The following is an 18,777-nucleotide window of genomic DNA, read 5'->3' on the forward strand; positions in this document are numbered from 1 at the left end:
ATAACAATAAATCATTAAGACCTAGCTCAAAAGAATGCATTTTTAAAAAATGAATAGGATTTAGAAATGTAGTGAGTGACATTTGTGATGGCAAATTGTTGACCATCAGCTCAGAGCATAGTACAATGCTACAATCTAAAGCCACAATCCCATTCTGGTCAACCCATCGCCCTACGTACGGCCACGGGTTTGGTCTTCTCCCAGTCAGCGAGCAGGTCGGTGGTGCGGTTCTCCACGGCGCGGTCCTCCTGCACGATCTTCATCTGCAGGTTGGCCACCTGCTGCTGGATGGCTGTGTCCTTGCGCTTCATGATATCGCTGAAGGCGCCCCACTCGCCCTCGATGTTGTCGATGTAGAGCCACGAGGGAGGGAACTGGAACCGTTGCTTCTCCAGCAGACGCTGGCCATTACGGAAAAGCTGAGGGAGAGACCGGAGAATAGAACCATTACATTTACACCCAATACCGTTTCTTACCTTCAAAGCCCTCCAAAACCTGGTTCCCTCCTTCTCAGTGAACTCCTGAACCTATACTTCCTAATCCCACTTTTTTTAGGTCTTCTAGCAACCTGCTTGCTGTTCCACACATACAATTATACAACCACATTATACAAGTACAGCCTGCTGCTGCAAACAAAACACTGAACGATATTTTAATTTAATACTATGGGTGACCTTTAATGTTAGCATATGATGTTCATGATCTATTGCTGAGTAAATAAGGTTAAGATATACTGAAATTATGCTATTGCCATTAGCATTGAGTGTTGTTTTGGAAAAGCGGTCATCTCATCCACAAATCTGTGTCTAGACTTGCCAATTAGGCTAAAAGGGTGAAGGGAGAAAACCACCAGAGCAAAAGCGGGTAAAGAGTCACTTTCTGCGGCTGGACTTTTCCATCCCTGAAAAATTAAGCAGGCGGACGGGTTCACTTTCACTCACATCCACTTGCTTCTCGAATGCCTTGATCTTGCGCTTGAGCGCCTGCACATAGGTGATGAAGGTCACAGCATCGGAAGTGCTGGCCGTGTCCACAGAGTGCTGCTCCAGCTCTTGCCGAGACTATGATGGACAATATCAAAACAAACAACAATAATTAACATCAATATTAAGGTGAGAAAACTAGTTTTAAGTTATCACTACTCTTTCCATCCTGGCTTTGCTAGTACTGGCAATCTCACCTTGGAGATCTGGGAGTGGAAGTCCTGCATGTTGTTGCCCAGCATCTGTCCAAACCTGCTGAGGACTTCTTTGTGCCAGGAGTCATACTTAAGATTCACCTTGGATTGGACCTGTGTTTTCAAAAGTTACAAAATGTTTAATTACCTCATTTATTTAAAAACAGGACAAAAACTAACAATCAAGAGTTGAGTTGAAAATAAGGACTTGCATAACAAACAGAAATAGTCCATATCTCCATTAACCATGTTCAGTCCAGTTAACTAGTTCAGTTGAAAACATGTAACAGTGTGGGAGTGTAAACAATGCTTAGATCGTAGATTATAGCTTAAACCAGAAGTGCTTCGGTCATATTTTAATTTCATGTCTACTGAGCTGACCGGGAGTTTTTTTTTTTTTAAGTAAAAGTTCAGCCGACCAGGAGTGCCATTCACAACGGCGTTGCTATTTATTATCTCCATGACTACAGCAAAAGCCTACAAGGAAGTGTCTAAAGAGAAATCTTGGTGGTCTCCGTCAGTTTGAGGACAAGAAAGGGTGCATCAAGGGTGCATTAAAGAGAATTTAGCAACCAAAGAGAATTGAGGATGATAGCACAAGTGACGGTGTACCTTGCCATAGTCAATGACCACAGGGCCAAACTCCTTCCTGGTCTCAGCGTTGTCGAATGTGCCCCTGGCCTTGCGGATTTGCACCAGCAGGGCCTGCCACTTGTTGAGGTCTTCACCAAGGCGGTTGTAGATATTCTCAGCCTGCATGTCCCACAGGCACTGGTACTGGAGCCACACCTGGGAGAGCGAGCAGAGAAGAAAGGCGTAAACTCAATGCTTGTAGTAGAATGCAAATCTGATGACTGATCGTCTGACTTTGTGTGGTTTTACCATCTCACATCTGATCTTTTCTCAACTCCACATTTCAACAGTACCACTATTCTCAACCCACAAACCACCACACACATCTAGGAGTTCTCACACAAGAACAAAACACAACCATAACAGCTGTGGCTCACCTTGACGTACTGCTCCACCTCCTGGACGTTCTCCTTGACAGCGTTGTAAGCCTCCTCCAGTGCCGCTGGCCCGTCTGGCATTCTGGTCAGGGCATTCCGGTAGAACTTCTCCTCCTCAGACAGCTCATAGTGCACACCAACCTGCTCAACATAGCACAGAATCAGAGATGCAATTACCAGAACTGACCAAGGATAACCATGTACATCTAATGGTCAAGCCCTACCATCAAAGTGCTTTTTGTTTGTTTGTTTGTTTGTTCTTGGTTTCCATCATTTTATTGTTTTCTAACGATGCCATACATTTAAGCAAACACCATGGCTACTAAATGTTGAAATGCTTAGAGCAGCTACAGACCTGGTATCTCTGGCTCTGGATCCTGGGTAGGGCCAAGATGACCATCTTCCAGGCAAACAGCTCCTGATACAGCTTGTAGCGGCAGTCCTCAATGGGAGGATTCAGGTAGATCACCTGGTTGGTGATCCTCAGCTCATGGATAATGTTCTGCAGGGTGAAAACAAAGAGACAATGAATGTTATAGTTATGGCTCTTAGAGTTTTGACGGTGACCTCAGACCTCTACAGACAAATTGTGATCAAGGCACTTTCAGGTTAAATATTACACTTTGCAGTTTATATATTGTCTCATGTCATAAATTTCTTAAGGCTGTAGCACTATTGCATAAACTTTTGTCTACCATGTGCAATATATGTCTTTAATGCCCCTTGCATTAAAAATTGAAGTGCCTTTTCTATAAATGATGATTTATTCTATGGTTCAAGGGAAGAGTAGCTTAAAACAAATGGCTTGGGTATAGTACTATAATGTTCCACACATACCTTGATCTTTGGGTCTCCTCCAGGCTTGTGGCTGACTTGCGGAGCCTCGGTGTCCATGTCCACATCGGCTTTGTCTTCCATCTGTCCCCTCAGAGTCTGAGTCCAGGCCCTGAGTCCAGCCTGCAGACGCACTCCCAGGATCCTCTCAATCTGCAAAAGCATTACATTTATTCATTTACAAACTCGACTGACATTCAAGCTACAGTATAAAACCGTGAAAAGTAAAACAACGAAAGCTGTGCCATATGCCAAAGGGAGAGTTGAACAGTTCAAAGACATGAACACTGCCTTTACTTTAAAACTTAAATATAAAATCCATATTTATAAATCCATATTTACAATACCTGTACTTGTTATGGCACTATGATGTAGCACCAAGCTCCAAGTCAAAGATTAACCTTCAACATCAACCATAACCTATTAATACTGACCTCAATGTCCAGTTTGTTGACCCAGATAGGCAGGTTGGAGTAGGAGTGGAGATTGAGGTCATCCACGGCCTTCTGCACACGGTTGAGGATCTCACTGAAGGTCTTCATCTCGTACATACAAGTCTCCAGAGAACGCACCTCAAGGTCAATCTTCTCCTCGATCAGGAGCAGGTCATCAACCTGAGGTCAGGAGGAGGTAAGGGAAACAAATAGAGGAATCCAATTTATGAAACATTTTAAATTCATGTTAACCACGCTTCTGCTTCTGCTGTAATTGGTATCTTTATATGTTGGGACACCATATCTAAAAAGATATTTGGAGCATATGTCAATCTACTGCCAAATTACATCAGTTGGTTTTTATGACCAAAATGCTTTCAGAACATTATGGAGAACAAACCTTCTCTTGGAAATTGAAGACTGTTTCGGCCAGGCGCTGGACATATGGGTCCAGCTTGTAGGACTCCCACACGAGAGCGATACCTTCAGTGACCAAGGCCTGCACCTCCTTCTTCAGTCCTGCAACCAGCAGGGAGATGGAGGAGCGTTCCTCCACCTTCTCACACGTGCGCTCGTAGGTGCGGACGCTCTCGATGAGCGAGATGGCAAACGGGTAGAGCTGATTGGCTTGGTGAGCCTTGTTGACGATGGCCAGTGGCACGCGGAAGCTGAGCCACTTCAGGTTGCGCACCTCCTTGGACAGGGTGATGATCTCCGGCAGAAAGTTGACTTTGAGCTTGAGGATGTTGCCCGTGCGCCCTCGCGCGCGGGTGCTCTCGATGGTGAAGATGCGTCCCGACACGCCCAGGTTGCGCTGCTGCACCTTGCGCGCCCAGTCGTCGAAGATCTCCTGCGTGTTGAGCTTCGCGCGGAAGCTGTCGCCGTCCTGCTTCAGCTTAAGGCCCTCCACGTGGTTCTCCCAGCCCTTCCCCAGCACGTCCTCCACGCGCTTCATGTAGGCCGTCAGCTGCCGGTCGATCTGCTTAGCCCAGATGATGGAGCCCGAGACGGGCGGCAGGTCGCGCACGTGGCTCATCTTGCACGACTGGCTCTGCGGGTACTGCACCTTGAACTTGTCGTGGAGTGACTCGATGTCGTCTTTGACACGCTGGATGAGCTGTGTCTGGTACTCGCGGATGGCACCGCGGATGTGCGGGCGCACAAACAGCGCATTGAAGCGCGAGAAGATCCGGAACATCTCGTTGGCGTTCTTGGCGGTGCCCAGCTGGTCGCGGAGGCGAGCGGTGATGCGTGTCTCCACGCGGTCGATGCGCTCGTCATAGCGCTTCATGGCCGCCTCCCAGGCCTCCATGCCCTCCTTCGACACGTCTAGGCCGTCCACCTCCTTCACGTTCTCATAGGCCAGGTTCACCTCCTCAATGGCGTTGGCGTCGGCGGCGTCGAAGAGAACCTCGGCCACCTTCATGTCGGGAGGATCTACCGCTTCACCCTGAGCGTGCTGGGGCACTGTGGACACCTGAGGCCAGGAGGAGACATAAGGGTTAAAGACCGCAGGCCTGGGAAGACAGCTGAAATGAAGAGGCATTATTCAACTGAACAGAACAATATTTATCTGCACATGACCAATGTAAAGCAGATGTAATGAATGCATGAAACAAGCTTGTATTATAAGCATTCCATTTACTACTTTAAATTAAATGTAATTAAAAGTTTACAAAATATATATGCATCAGACTTATTTCTTGGTGACCAGTACCCTTTTGTGTTTAACCAAGCCATTTTAAGACATCTTCAGGGCTTCAAAGAAAATGTCCTTGTCTGAAGTCATCAGAAATGTTTCAGGCTGTCTATATATTCCACACCTAAACTTAATGGCTGAGAACTTTAAGCCCTGCATCTTTCTCCAGTGGAATCATAACAACCTAAAGACTTCTCTCCCCTACATCCTCTACCTGTGGTCTCAGTACGCGCACGATGACAGCCCTCAGCTGCTCGTGCTGACGGCGGAAGCGCCTCATGTGGTCCAGACGGGACTGAAGCTTGCGGTGAGCCGGGCTCAGGCGCCACACCATCTTCAGGTTCTCCTCACGCTTGCGCTTCACAATGTCCCTCAGCAGCACCTGCAGCTTCTCATACTCATCCTCCCAGGTCTGGAACACCTCGAAGCAGGCTACCATGACCTGCAAGCACACAAGAATGACTTCCACGTCAGAAATGGTATGGTAATGTGTGTAAATATACAGTAGTTAGAAATCCTTCAAAAAAAGGTGGTCAGGTCAAAGTACTCTATGCATTCAGAAAGGATGTCTGTAATGGACATATTTGAGTAAACTGACAGCAAACAAAAGCACACCCACCTTCTCAAACTCCTCATAGGCCACATGCATAAGCTTCCTGGTGCCCAAGACTTTGAGGAGCTGGGAGCTAAGGTCACGTGAGATGGCCTCAACCAATCGCAGGGCCCGCTGGATGGGGTACTTGGTGTTGCGGATCTTGCGCAAGTGGGTGAAGATGGCCACCAGTGCCTGGCGGATCTTGTCAAGCTCGGTGGCCGAGAGCAGATCATTGAGCGGGAAGTCCTTCATCAGGGGGTTGTAGTCGTTCACCGTCTCCACGGCCTGCTTCAGACCTGATGTTCAAAGAGATGTTCAAATCAATTTCATAAAGTTTATTATACCTTCTCATTGTTTAAGTGAAAACAGAAACCCTTGGATGGATGGTTGACAGTGTGAGAGATAATTGATTGAATTTGAATCAATTATATTCACAGAAAATGAAATTCTTTTTCTTTTTTTTCCCTTTTTAAAATATGGTGTTGCTAGTTGTTAATTACTTGTTATGGCTTTGTTTGCCTGAGGAAAACTCTCTGCGAAACTCTTTAAACACATTTTGCAATCACCACCCCCTCATTTTCATACCACAACAGAGAGGAGAACATTGGGGGGTGGTACTGGGGACAAGGGGATGGATGGTGCCTTACAAAAAGAACCCCTCACCAGTGTCAGTGTCGAAGCTGACGGTGGCATGGAAGCGTTTGCCGTGCTTCAGGACGTCCAGAGTGAGCAGGACCTCAGGACTCTCACGCTTCTCCTGGATGCGGTTGAGCGCGCGCTCCAGGTTCAACCAGAAGCTGATCTCCTGCAGGGCTGTACCAGAGGCCGGGTCACGGTCCAGTTTGGTTACCTGGCGGAAGGGAAGAGAACAGGGAAATGTTCAGATACCATAGGCAAAATGTTGTGTAGAATGTGTAGTCTAAATCTGAAACCTTGTCCACATTCCCCCCTTCAAGTCATCAGCCTAGCTGGAATGGTCTTTAGACACTACTCAAAATCCTCACCTTCTGGATTTCCCTGATCCAGCGGTTGACACCAGCCTGCAGCTGGTTGAGGAAGGTGGGGTCCTCAACCTTGTCGCCGAAGTCGGTGACCTTGGGCTTCTCACCACGCTCGTAGCACTGCTTGGCGATGTTGGTAATGACTGGGTGGATGAGGAGGCTGATCTCCGGGATCTCGATGTTCTGCTGGAGGTGCAGGAGACCCATCTCCAGCTCTGCAATCTTCTTCTCCACGGAGGGCGCCATCTTGTCACCATCCCTTAAGAAGGAGATTTCGAGGGTTTCATAAATACGCTTCACTCTGCATTGCTTTCAAAGGTTCACATGCTACTATTTAACATTTAGAGAGGTTATTAAAAGAACACCATGCAGACTTCAGACTGCTGGAAAGCATAGCATTTTCATACTTAAAGGAGAAGTTCGGTGTGAAATTGACCTTAGCTGTACTGAAAGATGTTGCCGAGTACTCACATGTGTCCAATAGGCACCTTCGCTCACCCCCTAGCATTCCAAATTACGCCGTTTTTAGCCGAGTAGCTGTGGGGGCATAGCGTAGCCTATGCAACTAAATCGCTATTTTTACACCATTAAAAAGGTTCCAAGTAACTCCACACTGCATTGGTAGACTTCTGAGGGTCTTGGAACCTTTTTAATTGTGTAAAAATAGTGATTTAGCTGCATAGGCTACGCTATGCCCCCCACAGCTACTTGGCTAAAAACGGCGTAATTCGGAATGCTAGGGGGTGAGCGAAGGTGCCTATTGGACACATGTAAGTACTCGGCAACATCTTTCAGTACAGCTAAGGTCAATTTCACACCGAACTTCTCCTTTAATGCAGTACATCAAAATATAAATCATGAAATATGTCTTGTTTTCATTACAAACCACACTTACCCATAACTCAAACAATATCCATATAAATCTACATAATCATTATATATCTATAATATTTCTTGATATTAAAAAGTCCCTTCATATCCTGCTGGCTTACCTGTCTGCCTTGCCAGACTCGCGGATGTAGGACTTGAAGAAGGGGGACACTGCATTGCTGATGAAGGAATGGAGTGTTTCATAGGGGGAGTCCTCACTCAGAGTGAGCACACGCACCTGTGTAGAGATGGGCTTATCTGCATCCACCACTCCAGTCCTCTTAATGAAGGCCAGACTGGAACACAAAACATCAAAGTCAAAGGTCAAGACACAATTGGGGCAGTCAGAAGGCTATGGCCTGGCATTATTCAGAAAAGTGTGTAGGAAGACAGACAAACATACATTTAGTCATACAAGAGAGAATGGTACAAAGGCAGAAAGGAGGAAACACAGACTGAATGAAAGGCAGACCAAAAACAGACAAATTGAAAGGAAAACATGAAGACAGAGCAAAGGGAAACTAAATGAAAAAGTACATGGCAATATGGAAGGTGCAGCCTTCAACATGACTGAAGGATGCGTCACAATTAATTAATGATGTGGTGAATATGGAACACAGGCTGGCAAGTACACAGGCATACCTGTTGGACTTCAGGCCATAATGAATGTCGATGCTGACATTATAGGAGATGCACTCCCTCTCCTCCTCGCCCTCATCCCCCACATCCTCTGATGGAGCAAGACAAACATTAAATATGCAGGTCATTACACTTGGTAAGGTAACTGATCATGATCCAAGATTCAGTGTCCTATACAGTTATATGAAATACATATGAAACTTAAACTTGTGTAGAGCCCAAATAAGCAGTGATGACCCTTGAGAGAAGAGCCTTGACCAGATTTACAAATAGCACAAGTGTTCCAGTTTCCTAAAGTGGAAGAGATGAGAAATAACTGGCCTACATATTGCAGACTGTTACAAAAATAAACAAATACACAAAACAAATAAAAATAAAACACTGTCCAAAGAGGACAGGCTCAATTTACTGGTATACCACTGATCCAGCGTCATTGATTTGACCACAGAAATATGAGAACCCACAGACCAGACCACCACAAATAAAAAAGTGTTTAGTCACTGTAGCCTTGGGTTAGGCTGGAGACAGGCTGGTCTTGTGTTCTGCTGCCTCCCTGTCACATGCTGTGCCCCAGATAAAGTCAGAGCAACAAAGCAGAGCAGAGGCTCTGATCTGCATTGCAGCAGGGGGTTGCTACTAATACTCAACACGCCATGAACTTGAACGGACTTTAGTATTGAGATGCACCACACAAATCATACACATGAACAAAATATTTGATGAACTGATGAGGGATACATCAGTGAATATATAAGGCACCTGCCAACCCAAAGCCTAGAGAGAATTTAAATGTTAGGACCGGCTAGGTTTCCATTAACATACAAAGAGATGGCTATGGTAAATTTCATGATCACCTGATGCAATTGCAAATATGGTAGTGGTGCAGTTTATTTTACGTTGCCAACATAGCCTACGTAATTGTTGTGTATGTCTTACACAATGTGAGGCATTTCTAAAAATCTTCCGAAAATTTCGAAATATCTTTTCATGTTTTTTTGTTGCCATACGCACAGCAAAACTAGTCAATGGAGGTTCTATATTTTAACGTATCTAGTCGTGCAACGTTGAATGCAGCTGAAACTTTACTGTCAATGGGCATCACCATAGGGCGTGGTAGGCTATGATACATGATTCATCAAAATCACATTCGTGAAGCTAGCTAGTGAGCAATCACCCAGTGTCTGGGTATCTTCATCTTAAACAGTGGCAATGACACATGTTCGTGCACATGGAAGATGGTGGAAAACGACAGTAACTTAACTACTCACTGACTAGCTAGTAAGTGTTGGTTTGCGTCCATTTAACGTTAGACAAATGCAGAATCTCTAAAAGGACGTTTGCAGCGAGCGAACACCTTAACTCAATTTAAATCAATACATCAAGCTTGGCATGTGTGCATGCTAAATTGCCTGGAAATGTCCCATCAGTTACAAACGTAGCTACAGTACGCAGCAAAGACTTTAGCCAGACAGCTCTGCTTTGGCTAACGCTGTCAATCCGAGCTAACGTTAGCGAGACATCAGTAACAGAGCTGCTAGCTGCTAGCTATCAAAAACAAACTGAATTGCTTTGTTATGCTAACGACCATCTATGAAAATGAGCAAGAGTTTTAAGACTGAAAATCAAACTAACCTTTTAGGGTGCTCCTTTCCACAAGAACGGTATGGATTTGAGGGTCAGAGAGAAATTTTTTCATTTGCTCAATAGAGCTTTTTTCCTCTAGGGCGGTTTCCAAGGCGGCCGGTACCTCGCCGCCATCTTCTAGAAGCAAGGGAACAAGTTTGCGAATATGTTTCTGCAAAACAGATATATCTGCAACTGTCTGCACGGCGGCAGACACTTCCATAGTGCCGCCGTCATCACCACCCCCGCCGTCAGACATTTTCACAGATTCCAAAACGCCAGAGACGCTAGACTTCTCAGACCGGACTACTCAGCAAGAACTACTACGTTCACTGCATCAACCGAACCGACTGATGTGTCAACTCGCAGCAGGAGAGAACGCGGATCCAGGACAGCGTTGTGAGATTTATGGATGCATGCCATTCTGGGGATTGTAGTTTTTCATGGTGAATTAATAGTGGTGAGAAACTGCAAAACACTACAATACCCACAAAGCAAAGGAAAGTGTTAGGGAAGTGTCCTGTGTCTGACGTTTCCCCATGACAAAGTGCTTTGTTGCCCTCACAGAAACAATGTCAGAAAATGTATAAGGGACTTTGACCATCATTTTGTCAATTTCAGTATAGCCCATTGTAAAAGCCATTTAAAACGCGAAACTGTTTCATTCTTAATTGCAATCAACACCAGGGTATACATTGACCTTGTGTAACTTAGGCGTAATTAGTCTAGGCCTAGGCTACTCATAATTCACTTATGAATTTACTGATCACACACAACAAAACTTTATGCAGTCTGCCTAGGAGATAGACAACTAAAACAACTTTGTGAAAAATACTGTGTTTATTTCATGACATATTTTACCGTTGGGGGGCGATAATGTACATCTTTGATTCGGTCTTTACCTGTCTCACATGCTAGCAAATTGCAATTTCCATGAGGCAGACAAGTTTGTAAAATCAGTTTGCATTCAAACAATGAAATACAACAGACTACATAGAATTTCCTCAGATATTTGTGGTAATTGATAAGCTACATTTTATTATTGTGAATTTGTTTGATTACTGTTCATTCTCGTGGACATGTAATCGTGCGTTGTTGTCATGCCAGTGGTGGTTGAAGCAATGTAGCATACTGTAAAGTCACATGTTGGTCAACAACGAATCAAGTTGTAAGAGTGTGTGTGTGCGTGCGTGTGTGTGTGTGTGTGTGTGTGTGTGTGTGTGTGTGTGTGTAGGTGTGTGGTGTGGTGTGGTGTGGGCATATGGGTGTGGGTGGGTGTTTGTGTAGTGCTGTGTTTGTGATTGTACGCACTCTGTGTTTGCGCGCATACGTATCAGGCTATGCGCGCGTGTGTGAGGGACGGAACAGCACTATCAGCTAGTAAAAGTGAAGGTGGAAGACTGTGTGTCCCGGGGGTATATCCGTGGAGGGCACGGGAGGAGCTCTCAGAAAAAAAATGCCGAACAAGTCCAAGAAAGATAAGGTAAGAACAATATCAATAGAAGAATTGCATCTAATCTATAGCCTATCTATCTAGTCTATTTATCTATCACTATGTCCGCAGGACATTGCAGGGTAAAGTGAAAAATTTAATGCAACTCATTTTATTTTAGGAATCCTCAAAGACTGGGAGGTCAAGCAAAAGTGGGAGTAAAAACGACAATCACAACTCTGAAAATGAGGTAGGTTAATGGATTTTGATTGTTAAAATATGGTTCATAGGCCTAAATGGCAATTAAGCAGTGCACTTCATTATCATTATATGTTAACCTTGCACATGTATATATGATTCTTATAAAAATGCAAATGCAAGAAACAGGGTGTCATTTGTTTGTGGTTCCTGTATTTGTTTTGTGAGGGTTCTTCACGTGTATTAGGCTATATTAGTATGATGGAAATATGGAAGTTGCATGTAGGCTAAGTGCCTCACCAATGGTTCTGCAGGCTTCTGACTGAAGAGACAGACCGTTAGAGGTTAGGTAACAAGGGTTGAAGACACTCAGAAATAGGCTGGGGAAGTTATCAGAAAATCCTTTCTTCCCTCAGATCCGATCTATATTCAGACACACTTATAAATGGAATGAGGAAAAAGCTGCACCCCGTTGTGAAAGCTGTTGAGTTTTTATCAAAGTTATCCTCATTGAAAACCATGACCAAAATGCCTCCTCGTGTTCAGATGTGTAGTTTGTGTTTGTTGTGGCAATGGTTGACTGATGAATTGTAAAGGCTCAAAAGAACACACCCTGAGTTGTTTTGCTGGTGTTGCTGTTTTCTCTTTGCCTTCCATTTTCCCTCTGCTTACTTCTTGATGCTGCTGTTGTTCAAGGATTTTCTGCTTGCTTAGATGTTTCAGAAAAAAAAACTGTGTGTGGTGTGAAATGTCATTCCAGATAGTGCTAATGTGCATGCAGGCAGCACTACTAGCACAATGACAGCATAACACATAGCTCAACACAGTTTGAAATGTTTTTGTTTATTTTGTGGATTTGGTTTGTTGTAATAGTATTACTTTTAAACCAGTCACTTTTAAAACTTTTAAGCATTCAATTATAATGTGATAATATAATATAATGATGAAAAAAAACACGTGGAAATATTGTAGTTTTTTTTAGTTGTCTTTTTCTTGCAATCACAGGCTGGCTTATTGTCATTATGCTGTACTTAAAACAGCTTATTGAGACAAAATGAAACAGTGTATCATATCCTGAAATTATATGTGAGTATTATGTCTTTGTTACGCTCTACCATCCCCAATATGAACATGACATCACCCGTGCAAGGCCTTATTTAATCAGAGGAGCTGTTCCGGCCATTGGTTGCCTGAGGAATCAGGCTGTGTCTTTTGACATGTTAGGATTAGGGACACCTCAGTGGATCTGATGGTCCACGTCGTCTATCACCATCCACAACAGCAGCAGCACAAAGCCGGTGCTCAGATTGCATAAACAGGGGAAACACCTGATCTTGCTCGAACAGGGGCAACATGACCCCTGCAGCCAGTCATGGCTCCTGATGGCCCTTGGCCCATGGTTTGATAAACCCCTCCTGGTAACAGTGATCCACAACTTCCTCAGACAGGAACTCGGGGTGGTAATGGGAACCCTATCCCCTCTCTCTCTCTCTCTCTCTCTCCCTCCCTCTCCCTCTCTCTATCTCTGTCTTTATATACTGTATATATATATATATATATATATATATATATATATTTATATATATATGACTCTTGTTTTTATGCAGGGCACCACCATGAGGGGTAGCAGTGGCGCCCCTCCTACTGCCCAGCTTCTGCGGGTGAAGCAGCCATTGTCATCATCGCAAGCCACACTCAAGAAGGAGCGTCGCCTGAGCAACTCGTGCTTCCCCATCAGCAACAACCGAGAGCTGCAAAGACTGCCGGCCTTCAAAGGTTAAGTCACAGAGACACACACAGACACAGAGAAAGAGAAAGAGAGTGTGGGGGGGGGGGGCACAACATGCCACAGAACTGACGGCACTATGATGGCTCTAATCAGAACATTCCCACTGCACATACAGTATGTGCAGTCACATTCAAACCCTCCAAGGTTATAAGGTCACTGTTGGTTCACAGTGGGAGAAGGCCGCTCCATTTTTCTCCTCTCAAGCATTGCATGTAGTACACAGGCACAGCCATTCACTCAAGGCTGATTGCAAGTAATGGCTCAGAGCCTACCTTGCACTGACCCACTGTGTGGAAATCCAGGCCTTGTATTAAGTATTCATGGGCCATGTGGATTCACGTCCAGAGGATAGCTTTCTGCATAATTTATGGCGTAGCGGATGCCAGTGAATGTTTACCTTGAATCATGATGACAAGCACCCTAAGCCCTTATCTTGAAGACACACTGGATCCCCGTGATAACAGAGGGCTTGCATGGATTGAAAAGAGGTGGTCTGTTCCTCTGGCCGTGGCCTGCAGGAAGAAAATAAGTCAGCTATATTCAGATAAGCAAACGAATGAAACTCCTCTGATAATAACCGTAATATTATGAAACTGTTACATACCAAAATGTATACCATTTTAAAATAATTGGTCCAGGTCCAGCTTAACCAATCAAATTGATCCAGGATTCCTAACGTTACTTCCTACTTAGCCTAAACTTTACAAACTGGTGTAGGCCTACCTTTGCTGTAAATAAATGTACACATCCTTCCAACAACAATTTGAGGGGCAGCCGTGGCCTACTGGTTAGCACTTCGGACCTGTAACCGGAGGGTTGCCGGCTCGAACCCCGACCAGTAGGCACGGCTGAAGTGCCCTTGAGCAACCTCACTGCTCCCCGAGCGCCGCTGTTGATGCAGGCAGCTCACTGCGCCGGGATTAGTGTGTGCTTCACCTCACTGTGTGTGTGCTGTGTGTGTGTCACTAATTCACGGATTGGGATAAATGCAGAGACCAAATTTCCCTCACGGGATCAAAAGAATATATATACTTATACTTCTGATGTTTGCAGGCGATGCTGCTATTCTTTACAGCCAAATTATATTTTGAAACTATAGCGTCATCCCGTCTTGGATGATTGGTCCTACCTTTGTGGGGTCTGATGGAAACATTATTGAATTATGCTGTTCCAGACAAGTATCTCTCTGAAAGGCGATCTAGGTGGGCATGCAAAGCAGCAAGAACATCAACAGCATCAACAAAGCAACAAGTATAGGTTTTTTAGCAAGTACTCATTTACAGTTAATGTAGCCCAACCGAAGAATTAAAAAAAAATCACCAACAGAGAATCCATCATGAGCATTTCTCTGCAGTTTTCAAGCAGGCACCTTTCTTCATCTGTGTTTTGGTGAATTAAGCCCACAACACCTCCAAAAGGCTCAACAGTGTTGTCTGCCTTTCTCGGATAAACACCTCTCCACACATGATGGGTAAGGACACGTTACCAACAGAGATACCAAAACGTATCACCCCGGAAACATAGTGACAAGATTTTACTTACCCCCAGTCAGTTCAGGTCATAAGATGACCCTAAGTAGTCTGTGCCGGCCCTAACTATTGGTTTGCCTTTTCAGCAGCCTCAGTCAACTCCTTTAAAGTTCCTTTCAGTGACTGTTCTCAGAAATAAAACAAATCCAGTAAAAGGGTTGTGGCTGTCATTGCTAAAAAGCCTCTAGTATCTCTACTGGTCTTGTATGTGCTTGCCAGCCTTGTTCCCTTGCTTCTGCTACCAGTTCTGCATCCTTTAACTTCCTTTCAAAGGCTTGCTCCATTGCATTTTCAAAGGGAATAGTTAGTTCATTAAAGTAGGTGATGCGTTCACACTCAGAATACAACAGAATACACAGAATACAACATCATGTCTGTGTCTCAAAATAGTCACAGCAATACACTGTGGGACTTGCTGTGACCTTCCAACATCATCCTCCTCTATTGCTTGTATTTGCCTAATGTTCACTTCTCTGGCCCTCTCACACAACATTAATTGTACTGTACCTGTCATTAACCGGTCAAAGAGTTAATCTCAACCCTCTTGTTTTCAAGCAAACACGCCAGTGATTTTAAACCATAGTGCAGCGGATCTTCCTCCTCTCAACATCACGCCAGTTTATCCATTGCCCTGGTTTCACTTGAGACACCGCTATTGATCGTCTAGCTTCCTCTTGTTGTTCATAAACAAGCTGTTATCATCTGCCTCTTCTCCTGTGCTGTAGCCTTACCCCCTTTTCAGTTGGCATGATGACCAAACTCTGCACTTGCCCAAACAAAATCCCTGTGCTGCAGCTGTGCACCTTTAGCATGATTAACTGCTCTCCCACAATTTCATATTTATGACATGAATTTTTCATGAACTTCAATCATTCATGACATTCACATACTACTATGTGTTGTTTTGCTGTACCTGATTGGTCTACCATTATAACTCATGTCATACTAGTAAGAGTTTCAAGGTGTCACCAATGACCCATTACCATGTTGTTCACGGCCTTCGGTTGACTGCTGTTGACAGTGTGAGTGAAGCTTCAGCTTACAGTAACATTACTATCATGTAACTACACACAGAATCTACTGAGACCCAGTGTGGGAAAACATTGGTCATCCCTCGGTGATTCCCCCCAATATCGCCACTCACTGATATTCTTAGGAGGGGTTAGTCTTGTGCAGTGGTCAGGTCCCTGGCCTGGCCCCCTCCTCAGTCTATGATCTTGTTTAGACAGCTACCTGGAAGAGGTGGGAGCCTCCTGAGCATGTCTGAACTTGAAAAGGTTGGAGCGGCCAAACACATTACCACAGCATATCTGAGGACTGAAAGTAGGTCAGGGCCAATGAGATGTTTGGACAACATGAAGAAGATTCGGACAGTTGGCCCGAATGGGACTCCCTAAATGTACATGCTGCACAAACAAACTGCTCTTTTATCTATACAGCCAAAGCATGCAATCAGACCAAAGCAGAGATATCTCAACATGCCTTCGACCTTGGTTGAGCTGGTGTAGCTTCCTTTTAAATCTGTCAATCTATGTGCTTTCTTAAATCTGTCAATCTATGTGTCATTAATATTTAATGGACATGAGTTGTATCCTGAATCAGCTCAGATGTGCTCAATGGGGGTTGTCTGCGCTCAGAGTCAGGTTAAGGGATTTGTCAATGAAGTTGAAATAGCACTGGGATCTCCGGCTCCCAGCACTGATAAAGGGATTGGTTATTTTAGGAAGTCTTAATTACATTCAGCTTCTTCTATTTAAAGACAACCCTACCAAGGCAACCTAAAATGCTTAGGTCTCATAAAATCTTTATTATGAACAAATACTCATATCAGTCTCTGCCAACACCTGAACTGTACGACAGGTGATAGTGAAGAACCCTGTATAATAGTCTATTTGTAAGGAAATCTTTGAAGAGATGATCTTGTTATCTTGTTATCTTCTTAAGGCATTGGAAATGTTATAAACCTTCTTCTGGACTAGAGAGGCACATTAATCTCCATTTTCCAGGTAGTGCTCTTTGCACAACCACTTCCCTTAGATAGTATTATTAGACTCTGGAGGAGCTTGCCAGTCTGCCATTCTCCTCGGGCAGAAACGTCAGAGACCCATTCCTGCAAAGTCATGTTGCAGTATTTGGGTTGTGACTGACCGTGGGCAGCTGTGATGTAGCTTTTAAGAGGCGGTTCCCAGTATATACCAGCGTTTCATAAGTAGTGCTTGGTGTTCTTGTTAGCATAGTGTGAAAACGGAGCGCACACAGCACGATCATTCATACATGCAATACAATCAGAACAAAACATGGGAAAGTTCCCTTTGATATTTGCTGTACAACGGAACCCCTATATAATGTATCGAATTAGCCCTTTGTTATCAGTTAAATTGTGGATCAAATTAATTCACCAAAACGTTTGTGGCACATAAAGTGGTTTGCACTTCAGAAAAGTCAGAAAAGCTAAAGGACATACACATTTTATTTGTTTAGATATTCAAATCATGAAAAATGTGTTTGTTTCTTATCACATTATGTCTAAATTGTGAAGAGTGAAATTCACAATGCATTTGTATTTCCATAAAAGGTGAACTGCTGCCATCTATTGGCGGCAGTTTATCTGACAGTTTGTCAAGTGAAAATTCAAGAGAGGCCCCAATCTGGTTAAATGCTCTTGACTCTTAATGAGGAGGGAAGATAGATACTGTTAACATTGTGAATTGAGGTTCATTTGCAGTAGTTTGACTTTCTTTTTTTTTTTAAATAAACTACATTTATCTGACAATGACATTACATATGGAATTGCATAGTCGTGCAGTGTTGTGACTTACATGTCACATAGAGGAACCAGTCTCTGGCTAACTGGCAGAATGACGTCATGGCTGACCTTATGCTTGAAGTTTAAATTGCACCAATTATCTTCCTGGAAGCATGAAAGAGGAGTTTGTACTCTGAGGAAGACTTGTGTTAGTCTTGGGAATTAGATTACAGTAATGTTGAGACCATGGGCAAACAACCAAACAAGCAAGTACACATGAAAACACAGTGCAAAGACAAAAGCATAATAGGCCTACTAACATTAATACCTCTATTCCACAAGACAAATGCTATGATGCTATGAAGACACATGTTATACTATAGGAACAGTCCTGTTATTTACTAAATTTGAACTAAAACCCAGAGGTAAGACTGATGCAAAATAGATGTACAGTATATTTGTGGTGGTAGTAATGTGACAGTTGAGTCTGAGGAACTCAACCTCACACATGTATACCCTCCTGAGGCCACAGTTGCCATTCCCTTCAGAACTCTGCTAACCTTCCAGGATGCTTCTGTGGTTGCCATGGATATTGCATGCTTTGGCAGTGCTCTGAGAGTGCCTGGTCTCTCGGAGGCCTGAGCCCAGAGGTCTATGTCCTGGTTGGGTGTGAAAAATAAAGCCTTGAGGGTAACAGAATGAGAGAAGGGGGTTAGTGGTTATATGCTGTGCACTCAAATACTTCTAAATTGTTCTCAGATGACAGGTTCTTTAAAAGAAAGGTGCTGGTCGGTGCCATAAAAAGATCCATTTGGTAATGAATGAGCTACAATCTGAGAATTTTCTATGAAAAGTAACTCGCATTTTTGGGCAGGGCTTGTTTACAGAGAAAAGTGACTAGCAGTTGTATGTTGTATGTTCTCAGATGATATGTTCTTATAGGAAGCAAATCAGGACTACTCTGTACTGAGCTTCAATCTGGGAACTCTGTGGGAAAAGTGACTTGAAGTGCTTGTTTACTTGAGGAACTTGATGACATTACCCCACACACCAAAGGGGAAGGGGAAGAGGAACTGGAGAAAGTTTCATGTAGACAGGCACAGTATTCACACCCTGTTAGGACATGGCACTGTGGAGATGTGTATGAACACAACACTATAAAGTTTAAAAATAGACATACAGCAGGAATAGTTGTCATGCT

At 43.9% G+C, this 18,777-nt stretch overlaps 2 protein-coding genes across 4 annotated transcripts in view; one reads left to right on the forward strand and one right to left on the reverse strand.

Annotated features, from left to right (window-relative positions):
- dync1h1 (dynein, cytoplasmic 1, heavy chain 1) overlaps positions 1–10,233 on the reverse strand; it is a 42,214-nt gene extending 31,981 nt beyond the window's left edge. For all 3 annotated transcript variants that reach the window (XM_076299684.1, XM_076299685.1, XM_076299683.1), the window contains exons 1-16: positions 9,892–10,233; positions 8,263–8,350; positions 7,743–7,916; positions 6,754–7,009; positions 6,413–6,599; positions 5,774–6,045; positions 5,369–5,596; positions 3,856–4,932; positions 3,456–3,635; positions 3,025–3,174; positions 2,543–2,689; positions 2,188–2,328; positions 1,790–1,966; positions 1,181–1,291; positions 942–1,061; positions 180–419 (exon numbers count right to left, since the gene is read on the reverse strand). In XM_076299684.1, coding sequence (XP_076155799.1) covers positions 180–419; positions 942–1,061; positions 1,181–1,291; positions 1,790–1,966; positions 2,188–2,328; positions 2,543–2,689; positions 3,025–3,174; positions 3,456–3,635; positions 3,856–4,932; positions 5,369–5,596; positions 5,774–6,045; positions 6,413–6,599; positions 6,754–7,009; positions 7,743–7,916; positions 8,263–8,350; positions 9,892–10,141 — 3,798 coding nt within the window. In that variant the 5' untranslated portion in view covers positions 10,142–10,233. The remainder of the gene's footprint in view (positions 1–179; positions 420–941; positions 1,062–1,180; positions 1,292–1,789; positions 1,967–2,187; positions 2,329–2,542; positions 2,690–3,024; positions 3,175–3,455; positions 3,636–3,855; positions 4,933–5,368; positions 5,597–5,773; positions 6,046–6,412; positions 6,600–6,753; positions 7,010–7,742; positions 7,917–8,262; positions 8,351–9,891) is intronic.
- Positions 10,234–11,256: 1,023 nt separating this feature from the next.
- Positions 11,257–18,777, forward strand: part of ppp2r5ca (protein phosphatase 2, regulatory subunit B', gamma a) — a 30,120-nt gene continuing 22,599 nt past the window's right edge. Inside the window, exons 1-3 of the mRNA XM_076299689.1 lie at positions 11,257–11,365; positions 11,496–11,564; positions 13,120–13,288. Of these exons, the coding sequence (XP_076155804.1) occupies positions 11,339–11,365; positions 11,496–11,564; positions 13,120–13,288 (265 nt within the window). The 5' untranslated portion in view covers positions 11,257–11,338. The remainder of the gene's footprint in view (positions 11,366–11,495; positions 11,565–13,119; positions 13,289–18,777) is intronic.

This window comes from Alosa pseudoharengus, unplaced genomic scaffold (assembly GCF_046254945.1).
Source record: "Alosa pseudoharengus isolate Yale_2024_CS ecotype anadromous, Long Island Sound unplaced genomic scaffold, YU_APseudo_1.1 YU_APseudo_1.1_scf_22, whole genome shotgun sequence".
Classification (NCBI taxonomy): Eukaryota; Metazoa; Chordata; class Actinopteri; order Clupeiformes; family Clupeidae; genus Alosa; species Alosa pseudoharengus.